This window comes from Magnolia sinica, chromosome 19, assembly GCF_029962835.1.
Source record: "Magnolia sinica isolate HGM2019 chromosome 19, MsV1, whole genome shotgun sequence".
Lineage (NCBI taxonomy): Eukaryota > Viridiplantae > Streptophyta > Magnoliopsida > Magnoliales > Magnoliaceae > Magnolia > Magnolia sinica.
In genome coordinates, this window is record NC_080591.1 from 35,711,532 (window position 1) to 35,726,536 (window position 15,005).

The window sequence follows — 15,005 nt, forward strand, 5'->3', positions numbered from 1 at the left end:
GGGGTGGTCGGATCTTCAACAGGGGACGGTCGGACGAGCAGCAGATGGTGCTGGACGAGCAGAGGGATGATCGGACGACGCAGCAGGGGTGGCCGGACGACGCAGGGGTGGGTGGTGCCGGATTTAGATCAGTGAGGCTCTGATACCATGTAAACTGAGAGGAGCTGAAAGCTTTTGTGTATTTGAGACAACCCAAAGGGGTTGAATATATAGAGATTACAGCATCTATACAAGGAAATAAAATCAGAATCGTCTACCTATGGGAAAACCAACTATATAAGGTATGCTAACTATACAAGGTATGTTGCAGCCTGTCTAACAATAAGAGGGTTGTGATCCGACACAGGATTTGGGAGGATGGACTGCGAAACAAGCGGAAACGTTTCCAGCCAGTCTAGCGAAAGCAAAAATCTGTCCAACCTTGACATGATTGGATTATCCGTCCCATTTGACCAAGTAAATCTTGCACCAAGCAGAGGGAGATCCACCAATTCCTTATCTTCAATCCATGTTGAAAAGCGACGCATACCAGCAAAAGCCCCACCTCCTTGAGACCTTTTAAAGGCGTAGCGCGTGATATTGAAGTCTCCTCCTATACACCATGGCCCTGTAAACCTCTGCCTGGAAGAGTTCAATTCCTCCCAAAACTCGAATCTACTAGCTTACTGGTTGGGACCCTAAACTAAAGTGATGAGACAAGAAAAATCAGATGAAACATCTTTCAGGATAACCGAAAAAAAAAAAAAACCGTTCCAACTATCAATAAGAGACCTTAGGGAGGATTTCCATGCGACCAGAATACCATCAGAACTGCCAATTGCATCCAAAGTTGTCCACCTTACATCTTTTGCACTCCAGAGTAAGCTCATCAGCTTGTCACTAAAATTAGCCGCCTTAGTTTCCTGCAGACAAATCACCTCTACTTTACTTCTACCGCAGATGTCCTTGATTAATCTTCGCTTTTGCTTTGATCCCGCTCCTCTAATATTCCAATTGAAGACTTTCATTTAGGAACTGATCTTCCTCGTAGGACTTGAGTCCCGCCTGTGTGATCGGACGGAGAAATAGAGAGGGGCTTTGCATGAGGCTAAGTAATTCCTTATTGTTGTTGCACCTTAAAGGGGGTTTCCTGGTAGATCTCGTACGCTACAACGATCGGCCACGTTCCTCGATGCAGTGGAACAAAACTTAGTCTTCTAGATGATCACCGAAAGAGACTCCTATTAATCTACCAACATGACCCATGGTGTCCCTTATCCATTTCTTCTTTTGAATTTTTTGATCAACTTAGCCCTCTGATTTGCTTTTTTCATTCTGTCCCTAAGTTCACCTGCCTGCTCTTCATATGATGTACCCACCCTGACCTGTAGAGATTCCGCTTGTATGACTCCTTTGTTCATACCTTCCTGAAAGAACTCTACTAACATGAGATTTGTCATCAGATCTATAGATGACATAGGCTGTGACGACAGGGATTTTGGAGAGGCTGCGTTCTCGGATGTCCAGGAAATAATATCGTTGTCGAAATCACTGCATTCTTCACCCTCTAACAATAGAGGGGAAGAATCGCCTTCGATCGAGGGAAAGCACATCCCAATGGTTAGATAATATGTTCGCACTTGAGGGCCTACCTAACACGTGTGGGGATGATCTCCATATCAACCACGGGTCGAAAGAACGGTGGAGATTTGACGAGTGAGCCTCGCTGTGCTCAAGAATAGATGAAAATTCCAAAGTTACGAGGGTTGGAAATCGACAATCAGAAGAGAGATCTTAAGTGGTCAGGAGATGTTGCAGAAGTGCTGGCAGGCTCGTGTGCTTCGGGGTCTCCGATAGGGGAAGGATAGGAGTACCCGAAGTTGAAACGCTCTTCTAAGCCTCCCGTTCGGAATCGTCGTACATTGCTATGCTGCCACGTGTCGAGATCGTGTCGCTGCTCTCGCTCAAAGCTGACACCCTCGCCCAAAGCTGTCGCTTGTGGGACTCGCCTTGACTCTCTCGCCCAAAGCCTGGCATCGTAGCCCGAGGCTGCCACGTGTAGGAAACACTTCGACTCTCTCGCCCGAAGCCTGCACCGATGAGACAGGCTCATAATGATCATGTCGACTCTCAATCAATGTTTGTATCGAGATTGGACGCGTGTCCTGCTGGACACGTGTGTGTCACACGATCCAGCTACCAACCGACTCCCGCTAGCACTCAACACGTTTCTGCAAAAAAATTTGGTACTCTAGAGGAGGATGCAGACAGTGCCCCATCAGCCTTGTCCATGGCTTCCCCTGCTCTCACCAACAGATGTGAAGAAACCTTTGCCCTCCATAGATCTCCCCATCGAGGGATAGGGTCGTCTGTAGCTTCCCTTTGAACTGGCAAATAGAACTTTCTGTCATCGACCAAGACCTAGACGAAACGGGGCATTGCATCTCCCTTCCGCCGCCTGACCATGGCCCTAATCACTCCCATCTCCTCCCCAGTTATTGTTTTCAGGTCTATTTGTATCAGCTGGCCCACACGAGAGACTGCGTCTTGAAAGAAAGCTTCATTCCATAACTCGAGTGGTACTGACCATATTAGAATCCATGCATCTTCCATCCCGAACAATGAGAACTCCTCCCACCTCTGAATCTTGAATATCAGACCGCCTTTGTGAATAGTTACCACCATGATCAAAGCATCTAGATTAGCCCCAAGGGTCAGTTGCATCCATAGCTCATTGTACCCTATCGGTTTAATGTTGTAAGATTCTGGCAGTAATCTACAACAATCATCCAACCAAAGTCTCACTTGAGAAATCGAGGCTCCTGGGATCGTGGTTGCAACCACTGACTCCTGCAGGGCCTGTTTGGATCTCTCCACAGAGTCTATGCTAATGCAGATCCACTTATCTACCCCTATCCTCATTTCCTCCTTTTTTGTCCCCGCTCTTGAGAGATGACCCAAAACTTCTCTGTTCGATTAAGGTCGCGAGCCAGCCTCTTTCGAGCTCAGAAGAGCATCCTTAAATGAATGTCTACCACTGTTAACTAACACACTATGCCGGCCTCGCCAAGAGGGGGAGATGAACTTCGATCTTGTTTGCGTTTGTGCAAAGCCATCTCTGTTAGAGTGTTTGAACTCTAGTCCAAATTTTGCCTTTTGTACCTTCAGCTTTACACCTCCGAACCCTTCGCCATTCAACATCTGAATTGCCCTATAGAGTTCATCGATCGTACTCATCCTGACTAGTGCGAAGCCCCTGTAAGCTCCGGTAGACTTGTGTCTCGGCATCACCACATCCATCATGGACCCTACCCGTCCAAACACCCTTGCAAAGTTTACCGGAGCCCATCCTTCCGGAAAATCTCTTACGAACAGGGTTGGGTATAAGGTTGCATCCTTACCTTTCTGTATCTCTGATCAGTTGACCCTGCTATTCCTCGTTACAACTTTCCAGATCTATCCCTCCTCTATCTCGTGTAGGCTGATCCGACGTTGATGACGAGCGCCTCTCCATAACAATCGGCCTTAAAGTCTCCGGCAATAATGCCGAAGAAGAAAACCACAACGCCGGAGAAGAAAACTATTAATGTTGCATTCCTCTTCGGCAACCGTTGCCACGCCCTATGGGTGTCCTTTATTCTCTACCTACAAAGGTTTTCAGGCATGCATGTTTTGTTTATCATTTTGGACTCAAGTCTAAGTGTTAAAGGTAGATCCTCACTATTTGAAATGTATGTCTGGGATATCTAAGTCTCAACAAGGGCACTAGTGTTAGTCTCTCACTCCATAAACAGTTTGTGGTGTTCAGATTTTACTTTCTTTGAATCAACTCAATTCTTTCCATCTACGCATTAGAAGTCCGTGGACATGGCCATACCACCTCAAGTTGTTTTACCTATTCCAGAGCTATCACTCTCTAGTGATCCATAGACCACTCAGCCACTTCAGGTATAAACTTGAAGGAAAAAGGTTGGTGTTGCACCACCCATCCCTCATGCTTCTCAGTCATTGTCCTCCACATCCACAGATCCATTGCCCCCTACTGCCTCTAATGATCTACCAATTGTTGTGACTAAAGGTGCCTATTCTTGCATTCCTCATCCGATCTCAAAGTTTGCTTGCCAAAAACAACTACCTCCTTCCTGCCAACAACTTGTGTGTTCCCTATCATCTATTTCTACTCCCCATTCCTTTCAAGAATCCCCGTCTGATAGTGGTTGGAAGCAAGCTATGGATGACAAGACGCAAGCCTAACACTCTATTGGGACGTGGGCATTAACATCATTGCCCGCTGATAAGCAAGCTGCAGGGTGCAAATGGGTTTACACTATTAAATATCTTCTAGAAGGTTCCATTGACCAGTTAAAGGCTTGTCTTATAACAAAAGGGTTCACAAAAACATTTGGGATGGATTATTCTGAAACTTTTTTACAAGTGGCTAAATTAAACTACATTCAAGTTATTCTCTATTGTTGCAAATTTGAACTGGCCTCTATATCAGTTAAATGTTAAAAAAACATTCTCAAATGGAGATTTGCATCAGGTGTACATGGAGCAACCTCCAGCATATGTTGCTTAGGGGAAATCAAATAAGGTTTGCAGGCTTAAAATTCAGTTCATGGGTTGAAGTAGTCTCCTCGAGCATGGTTCAAGAAATTTAGCTGAGTGGTGCTAGAGTTTGGGCTAGCACGAAGCCAAGCCAATTACTCAGTTTTTGTTAAGAAATGTAAGGGTGCATGTATGATTGTACTAGTTGTGTATGTCAACGCCATCATGATTACAACCAGTTATAACAGTGGCATAAACCACCTCAAAATGTTTCTAAAGCCTCGTTTCCAGACCAAGGACTTGAGCAAGCTACGGTATTTTGTGGGGATTGAAGCGACCTAGTCAAACTGTCTAAGCATGATCTTTCCTAGCAAAGTATATCATAGATTTACTATCATAGATTGGTATTGTTGGGATCAAACCTATTGACAATCTTATGGACCCTAACCAAAAGCTCATTGTGGATCAAGGAAACTTGTTTGATGATCCATGCAAGTATCAAAGACAGGTTAGCAAGCTTATATATCTCACAATCACCCATCCTGACATAACATTTGCTCTATGTGTTACAAGTCAATCCATTAAAGGCCCGCCCCTAGAACATGCAATTACTCATATACTACCATATTTGAAGGATCCCCTGGCCTTGGTATAACTTACAAGACATATGGGCACATTCATGTTGAAGGGTTGTCAGATGCATGTTGGACTAGTGCTCCTGTTGATAAACACACAACAACAGGATATTGTGCATATGCTGGTAGTGATGTGGTGAGTTAGAAGAGCAAGAAGTAGAACGTGGTGGGGAGATCAAGTGCAGAGGCTGAGTAGAGAGCTATGGCCCATACGACTTGTAAGCAGATATGGCTGAAAACGTTATTTCATGAGATTGGTTTTTTTCAGTTAGTCCCATTCCTCACATTGTGATAATCAGCTCGCTTCATATATTGCTAGTCACCTGGTCTTCCATGAGAGGACCAAGCACATTAAAGTGGATTCTTATTTTGCTCGTGTGGCATCCTCTAAAGAGATATTTCTAGCATACATCAGATCTCAGGATCAAGTTGTAGACATTTTCACCAAAGCTCTTGGAAGAAGTAAAGCTCATGCATTCAGGACAAGCTAGACCTGGATGATTATATGCTCCATCTTGAGGGGGAAGGTTAGTGATGACACCTGGGCAGTGGTAGTAAGGGCCATACAACTATCGGCCCATCTTGTTTTTATGTGTTTGGTCATGTAGCTCATCAATTGATGTTACTTGGTGAACATAAGTTGTATAAAATACATTGTAACAAGTGCAGAGCAGTCTTTTCACTTTGATTTTTTATCACTTAAATCATATGAGGGGGGTCCAAACACTATCTCCATTACTCCCCTTTCAATTTCATTCTCCTCTCCCCTCTTTCTTTCATCACACTACCTTTCTACACAAAACTACACAAACATCCCAATAGATCTCTCAACCCATTTGAATAATAGAACCAGGGTAAAGAAACAAATCCTAAAATATAAATTGCAAATCCCTTTTAAAAATAAAACCCAAATCCCCAAAAGTCATGCAATTGGATTGCCTACATTAAAAGCTGGAAGGGTATAGAAGAATGATTTCTTTATCGGTATTAACAGTATAAAAGAATGTTGCAGTTGGTAACATAGCATGTGGAAACAACAAACAGTTAGGACTACTGATTCAAATGGCATAAAATGTTCACGAACTGATTCAAATGGCATAAAATGTTCACGAAAAAAAAAAAAAAAAACCGCCTCACCCATCAAATAAGGAAAAAAAAAAAACTCCAAAAACAGTAAAACTTAAATCAAGCTAATGGTGTAAACTCACCGAATCAACTGACGCGATTATGGATACTGAACACATCACAAGTGCCATCTTCCACTCAAAGACAGGTGTGCCCCATTGTAACGGATATGGAAATCTAAACCATGGGGAAGATTTTAATGCATGAGAGGTATCAACACGGCAGTGTTTCATCCTTGAAAAATGCTTTCTACAGGCATCAGATATAATATTTGACGAAGGTACATTTACATCACAACCTTTGTAGCTATAGACTCCAGCTTCTGTAAGAAGAAAAGCAATGGCCCATGTGATTCCCAGAGCCAATGGAACCTGTTATTATGCCACAACATGGCAATTAATCAACAGTTAGTGCCTTTACCATACATTGCTGTATTCATGCAATACCACATCAAACATGTAATGGAAATGAGAAAAGCAAAGGCCACTCATGAGGAATCCAACTCTCCCAAATATGCCAATGTGGCCCTCCTGATGACTGGACAAGGTTTTCATTTCACAAACATACACGGTGGGGCCATCTGATGAACAGCACAGATTTCTCAGTACACTGGCATGTGGGGATACGAGGATTCACAATCCCACTCACACAAGTAGCCTTTGCAATTTTAATAGAAATGTGCAGGTGCTAAACAGAATAAGAAACATTGTGGTTCCATATTATTGACTTACCGCATAGATAAGGAATATACGATGACCAAATACAGATATCTTGCGAAGATACTGCAGTGAAATATTTTTAAATTAAAAAATAAAATAATAATAATAATAATAAAGAAGGAAGCAGAGCAGTACACAAGATATTTGGAATACAATTGTGAACATTAACAATGTGGAAAAACGAAGGCGCAAAACCAGCAGCAATAAAAAATAATTATGAAGATCATATGACATAAATACAAACGTAGCAACACAACCATCGGAGCCAAGCTACTCCATACTCACAAGCGAAAAAATAATGACCAGCAATATCTGCACTACACCAATCTCCAGGCAGGTACCCACTTGTGGAAAACCATAACTGAAAAAGGAAAGTCCAATGGCAGCAATGGTCGGGGCGACGACCACTGGATTGATCAACCTGAAACAAGAAACATCGATTGCAAAATTATGAGTGCAGGGCATGCCAAGCATAGACTCCAGAAGTCTGTACAGTAGAACTTTGGAGCAAATGTCATGGTAATCAAGACATTCCTAAACATTCAACCCTTTTGAGTCTCTACCTTCTGTTGGATGACATTGCTTGAAAAAATTCTAAAAGGTAATAATCTACATAACAGAGACATCAATTGAGAAACAGGTGGGCACTGTGCTTGGTGATGCCAGAGGAAGACAACAGAGCCTGTTCTGCTCCGATGCCTATTCTTGCACCCAGTGGTGTGCAAGTTTAGCTGGTTATACGGGATTGCATGGGTGATGCAGAGATCTCTTTACAAGATAATGGATATATGGATTTGTTGTCTAACGCAGGGGCATTTTCACACCGGGCTTGAGTGGGGTGGCCTGTGGGATACAAGCGCACACTCGGGGTGGGTGGCCTGCATAACCCATGGATTTGGGGCCTGGGCTATGAAATAAAGGGATTAATTCGTCATGTTCTATCAGTTTGAGCTTTTAGAGCAAGTGGTTAATTGTCCTACATCAAACTGGTATCAGAACAGGAGGTCTCGTGTTCGAGACTCCTCACTGGGGGTGATTGATGCGGGGGCATTTTCACACCGGGCTCGAGTGGGATGGCCTATGGGATGCGGGAGTGCACTCACAATGGGTGGCCCGCATAACTCATGGATTTGGGGCCCGTGTGAGGCGGGTGGCTCATGTACGGCGGAACCCATGGATTTGGGGCTCACGAAGCTCACGAAGAGGGTTCTGCCGAGGACCTAACCCATGGATTTGGGGCCTAGGCTATGAGATAAAGGGATTAATTCGCCATGTTCTATCAGTTCGAGCTTTTAGAGCAAGTTGTTAATTGTCCTGCATCACTGTCCTTTCTTTATCACCAATAAATTTGGTGGCTGTGATATAATCAAGCAACCTTCAGAGGCATATGGAGAAATTTGAATCTTAAGAGTTAATATTCTAGTGCAGAATCAAACAAAACATAATTTATTGGCATACAGAAAGTGGAGTTGTTGATAAGCTAGACATGCCTTATTTGGTATTATTGTACACACCTTACATGTACTTATGTCACTATAACAAGAGGTGTTTTCGGCTTCTTCTCCTTCTTCTTTTCTTTTTTTACTTGAGTGAATATAAGTAAGAGAGGTGGGGACATCCAACCCTTATCCTTTTTTTCCTCTCCTCCTCTCCTCTCTCTCTCTCTCTCTCTCTTTTTTTTGTTTCTTCTTTCTCCAAGCAATTCGACAAAATCGTTGGGAGATAATACAAGATACTGCAAAATATGACCAAATGTGACAAACTGCAATACTATCATAGTGTGATTTGTCACATCAGATCATATTTTGCAATATCTAGAATTTTCTCTCAACAATTATTAAACATGTCTAAGCTGAATTCGAAGAAGGAAATCACATCTCCTTATGTTGCCTTGTCTGTGGAGAGGCATAGACATCGGATCATGTGAGTAATAATAGAATCGAAGGATTATTTGTAGATAGTTATGTTCCCAAAGGTAGAAAATGATACGAGTACTCAAATGTCAAATTTGCATCAAAGGAAAAAGAACGTCTCTTGTTGATAGAGGAGAATAATCCACTTACTAGAAGTTATCCATAATGATATATGTGACAAAATAAAGCAGAATAATCCACTAAGTTACTAGAAGTTATCCATAATGATATATGTGACAAAATAAAGCAGCAACAAGTGGGTGTGATAGAAGTACTCCATGTGGACTCTGCATCGAAAGAAAAATGACAAAGTTTCCTTTTGATAGGAGGAGAAAAACAAACTAAGTTACTAGAAATTGTCAATGGGGATAAGTGGCAAAAGAAAACCAGTGAAATTGGGGTTCACGAATACTACATAACTTTCACTGATGACTATTCTATATGTTGTTATATGTTTACTCTGAGGAAACAGAAGTCCAAGGCCTTCACAAAATTCAGGGTACAAAAGTGAAGTTGCGGATAAGTTGGATGCGATGATCCAAGCAATAAAGAGCGATAGGGGAGCAGAACCTATCAAAAGAGTTTGACTCATTACTAAAAGAACACAGGATCCTGCACAACACAGCTAACCCTCATACTCCGAAAAATTTATGGCAGAACACTATTGTAGACCATTCAGTGCATGCTCAAAGAATCTAGTGCTTCTCACTCTCTATAGTGAAAGCTATAGAAACTGCTTGATGTACATTGAACAGGATACCATGAAAGTCATCAACGGTAAACCCTTATGAAATTTGGTTGGGAGGAAACCAAATTTGACTTTTCTGAATGATTTGGTATATACAGCCCATGTCTTAGATCTTCTTGGTTTAAAAGACAAGCGCAGGGTCAAAACAATGAACTACGTCTTCTTGAGTTATGAACTTGGTACTAAGGGACACAGATTCCAAGATCCTGAAAAGCCAAGATCTATGGCTACTAGCAAGGATGCTAAATTCCTGGAACATGAACCAAAAAGTCTCATTATGGAAAGAGATCACGAAAATCTTGAGTTCAATGAAAGCAGCAAGCATATCTGCAGAGAGGTCAAAATCTCCAATTCAAGACAAATTTAAAAGGCATTCAAGGATTAGAAAGTCACCATAATACATAGAGACTTGTACAGTTGTACACTTTCTCAACAAAAAGTATCAGAAAGTATCAAAGACGTCATACCCAAATGTGATGAAGTCCAAAGATAAAGATCTATGGAAGCAAGCCATAGTGGAAGGCACCAATTCCATCTTGAAAAACAAAACCTAGATAATGGTTGACTTACCATATGGGATAAAACATTGCAGTTGACTTAAAATTTGCGTTGCTTTAGATGGATATAAAGATAGCATTCTTAAATGGGGATAGAAATGAGTCTAATATTGAAACTGATGGGAGATCATTCAAGATATCACAAAATACGACCAAACTCAACAAATTACAATATTATCACTTTTTCTTTTCTTTTTCTTTTTTCCTTTTTTTTTTCTTTTTTTTTCTTTTTTCTTCTTCTTCTTCTTCTTCTTCTTCTTCTTTTGCATCTGGTCATATTTTGCAACCTCAATTTATCACCCAACAACCCTTGGTGTCATGGTATGTTACGTAAATATATCACATTAAAAAGATAATAATAATAAATACTTGATGTTTCCAATGTTCTGGCAATGGCAATGGAGGTAACAAAAGCAACTCTAAACTTGTAACTTAAACGGAAGCACTTGTGTCAGTGTTTAGCACATATACAAGGTGTCAAACACACTGGCCTTTGATGGTCGAATACTTTTTTTAAGGTAACAGAATTTTTATTAAGAAGCCACCCCCAAAAAGGGAATGTAAAGAATTACAAGCTGGCAATGATGCAGGACATGAAATTCAAATATGATGTGCGAGATTTCAGGCTTAAGATAACGTTAGTTCAAGATCACGTTAGTTCAGAAACAATTACACAAATTCCATATCTCACATGAAAGTCCAAACCATTCAATTAAGGGGAATCTATGCGGGTCCAAGCCTACACATGTTAGGGCTGGATCTGTTAAAATTATAAACCAAACGATGCTCAAAGATAAGCAGTAATCATCCACACATGCACAGAAATTAGTCCCAAATCCAAGGGATTCATCAATTTCAATTCAAGGAACCCTAGGGTGAGAAAAGGGGCAAATAAATTAAGGATAATGCAATATAGGGTTAGGGTTTATGAGAAACTGGTATTAGAGGGTAAAATAAGAAGGAAACCTGAACCGGAAGACAGTTCCCACGCGCGGACAGCAACAATGGCCCAGATGCACGTGCGTGTGATCACGGCCACACGTGTGTAGGACCCACTATTCAAAAAAAGGTCATCTTGGCCCTGGTCGGCCAAGGATGGACTCCAAAACCCCCAAATCTCAGCTCGATCTGATGCACGGTTTGTGCGTGGTGCTCCACCGAAGTTTCAACCCTCCTGTAGGGCCAGATTTTGGAAATCTGTTGTAGAGAGAAAAACGGCTGCAATTATTGATGGATTTGTAGATGGAATGCTTGTAGGAGGAGAAATATGGATGGAAGAAGGTGGGGGCGAATCGGGATAGATGTGGCTTCACACCACGGTAGTTAGCCATTCGAAGAAGGGAGGGCTTCGCACCCAATTAGGTTTTCGTAACTCGGAAAGGAGCAAGAAAACGCAGCAATTTTTTATTAATCTTCATTGAATTAAAAGAACTACAAGGGGTACCTATTTATAAGAAAACCCTATACCCCAAAACTCGCGCCATGGGCGCAACCTATTACTTGGTGATGAAGTAAACTAAAATAAAAACCAATCAAACAAATCCAAAGCGTTCATGTGTTCTAAATAATATAAATAAGCAAAACTTACAGTATGAACTTAATCCAACTAGTGGGCCACGATCATGAGATCCATGATGGGCTTTTCTTGGCTATCGGGTCCACTCTCTTGAACCAAAACTTCGTCTTCTAACTAGAAGATCCTCCCTAGACGTCGTCATCGATCCAGATCAACGGTGGGACCCTCTTTCTGGCGTACATGCATAGGGGGCCCGACATGCGTGCACGTGTGCGCGGGATGTCCCCATCAGGCAAAGCCAAAAAAAATTCCAAGCATCCACAGGATTAAGCTAGACGCCCACCCAACTATATCTATCTTAATTCTCCTAACAACTTTGCTTAGCGACCCCCGACAATTGCGGAAGCACCGAGTGTTCCCTTCCCCCCAAATGGCCCAAAGAGATGCCATGCCATAAGAACAAGAAACCACAAAACCTTTCCCTTTTTGCCAACACCACCACCATGTTATGACCCACACACAGCAAGAGCCTAAAAGACATTTGTTTGTATGTATACACGTATCCTAACAATAAAAGATAATAGAAATTAAAGAGAAAAGTTCAATTTTTTATATGCCCCATATGCAGCATCCAACATGCTTATCTAGGTTGGTAACTATTGACTAGGCACAAATTCAAAAAAGAAGTGATGTTCTTGTTACATACACAGCTAGCAGATAATAGTCAATGTGAAAGAAACTCTATATTATACCAAATGACCCTCAGTTTTTTTTTTTTTTTTTTAAATAGATAAATTTAGCTTGAACTAAGGCCGAAATGTTAAGCAAATACCAATTACCATCAAGCTATGATATCAAACGCATGACCCTATAGTTCTGCTCCAACAGACAAATAATTTTGCAGTTTACACCAAGACATGAAGATACCTCTGCACCATCACAATTACAAACTAAGCACGCCCCAGCCCGACACTTAAAGCCCCAGGCCTTGAGCCAGAAAGAGAAAAAAAAAAAAAAAATGCCAGGGCCCGACCCGGGTCCAGCCCTGCCCAACCTGAAAATTAATAAAATCCCTATTTCCCACTTGAATGTCCCTAATCAAACCAATGATCAAGGGGGCCACACGTGCACAATTGAAATAGACACTTAGAGAATGAAAATTATGGTCTACATTCTATATGCATGGGTAACCTAATCAAGGATTAGAATGGCAAATTTGTAGTATACAGGTACATATGAAGACAGGTCAGACCTGACCAAGCCTTGCCGACTCAGGTTAAAATGACTTGAGCCCGAGCATAGCCCAAAACTTGATTGAGCTTATGGATGCCATGCCCACAAGCCAAACTAACAGGTGCAAGTTTGGTCCAAAGCTAGGTCAAGGCGCATCAAGATGGTGGCCATTGCCACCCTTAGCCTTAAGGGATCCTTTGGCAACATAGATTTGGTGGCAATCACTGTAAATCGCAAAAAGTTTTTGCATTGGGCAACATGTATGGCAGTGGCAATGGATTCCATTTACCAACAATTCAGTCGTTTTGAAATCTCTGCATCGATGCATGAATTCAACACCAATTACCATGGATTCCACCAACAATCAGAAATCAGACAGTTGGAGGCGAGGGCTCGGGTGGGCCCCACAGTGATGTTTATGTGAAATCCACCTCGACCACCAAGTCTGTCACCCAAAAATCAACCCATTGCTTGATTTAGGTGGGCCATAACAAGAGAAACAATTGGCAAAGGGATGCCCACCCTTGATTTTTTTTTTTCAGAGCCCATTGTAATAATTATCTAAAATCCACTCCAACTGCTAGATGCCAAGCTAAAATTTAGGCCTAGTGACCAAAAATCAGGCCCATTTGTGATTCAGGTGGGTCACACAAAGGGTAACAATTTGGAGGGTGAGTGTTGCCCCATGTACTGTTTCCAATCATGTGGTACACCTGAATCACAAATAGGGTTAAATTTTGGGTCCTAAGCCTAACATGGTGTGACACACATTGGTGGTAGGGGTGGATTTCACATAAACATCATGGTGGGCCAGTATGAGAATCTTTTAACACTGCATGTGGTTGACGTCCGTCAACTTCTCCATGAAAATCACCCGAAATCAACTTCAAGAATTATTGGGCCCCGCTGTCATGTTTAAGAGAAATCCACCCTGATCACCAAGTGAGTCACCCCATTTTAGTAGTAGGGCCCAAAAATAAGCCCAATTCGAGATTCCAATGGGCATACGAAGGGAAACAATTGGTAGAGGGACGTCAAACCTTGATTTTTTCAAGGCCCACCGTAATAGCTATATGAAATCCACTCCAACCGTTAGATGCCAAGCTAAAATTTAAGCCTCAAGACCAAAATCGAGCCCATCCACGATTCAAGAGGGTGATGCAAGACATGAAAATTAAATATGATATACAAAATTTCAAGCTTTAGATCATACTAATTTAGAAACAATCACAATAATTCTACATCCCACATAAGATCAAACATTCAACAAGGGGAATCTACGAGGGTTCAAGCCTATACATGTTAGGGCTAGATCAATTAAAAATTATAGACCAAACAATGCTCAAAGGAGAGTAGAATCATCCACACATGCAAAGGATTATTTCCCAATCCAAGGGATTCACATGTTTCAAATCGAGAAAGCCTAAGGTTTACAAAAGTAGAATAGAACTTGGGATTTAGGATTATCTAGGGTTATGGTTAGGGAAATAAGGTGAGAGAGGAGTGAGATAGAAGAAAGAAGCGAACCCAAGATGATCCACACATATGGACAGCGGCCCAGGCCTGACGCACATGCGTGGGATCCTGCCCGCACGTGTGTGGGGCCCACGAATTTGAAATCAGCCAGCTAGGTGTTGGTCGGCCAAGGGAGATCCACCTTCACGCCAAGTTTCACGCCGATCAGATGTCTGGTTTGTACACGGTGCTCCACCGAAGTTTCAGCCCTCCTACAAGACCTGATTCTGCAAATCTACTGTAGAAAGAGGATTGGCTGCCAAAAGGGATTGATTTGGGGATGGGATGGCTGTAGGAGATGATGAATATAAAGGGTAAACGATAGAGGCAATTTGGGATTGGTGTGGCTTCGCACCATGGTAGTTAGCTCTTCGAAGAAGGGAGGATTTCGCACCCAATTAAATTTCCACAGCTCAAAGAATTAGAGAAGCAGGAAAACGCGTAATTTTATTAATAATCTTCAATGAGAAAAAACCTACAAGGGGTTGCCTATTTATAAGAAAACCCTATACCCTAA

The 15,005-nt window shown here is 42.0% G+C and overlaps 1 protein-coding gene across 3 annotated transcripts in view; it reads right to left on the reverse strand.

Annotated features, from left to right (window-relative positions):
* Positions 1-15,005, reverse strand: part of LOC131234351 (nucleobase-ascorbate transporter 12-like) — a 68,111-nt gene that overhangs the window by 33,490 nt on the left and 19,616 nt on the right. For 2 of the 3 annotated variants that reach the window (XM_058231169.1, XM_058231167.1), the window contains 3 exons: positions 7,292-7,427; positions 7,019-7,069; positions 6,371-6,658 (listed from right to left, as the gene is read on the reverse strand). In XM_058231169.1, coding sequence (XP_058087152.1) covers positions 6,371-6,658; positions 7,019-7,069; positions 7,292-7,427 — 475 coding nt within the window. The remainder of the gene's footprint in view (positions 1-6,370; positions 6,659-7,018; positions 7,070-7,291; positions 7,428-15,005) is intronic. The other variant, XM_058231168.1, reaches the window with a different exon arrangement.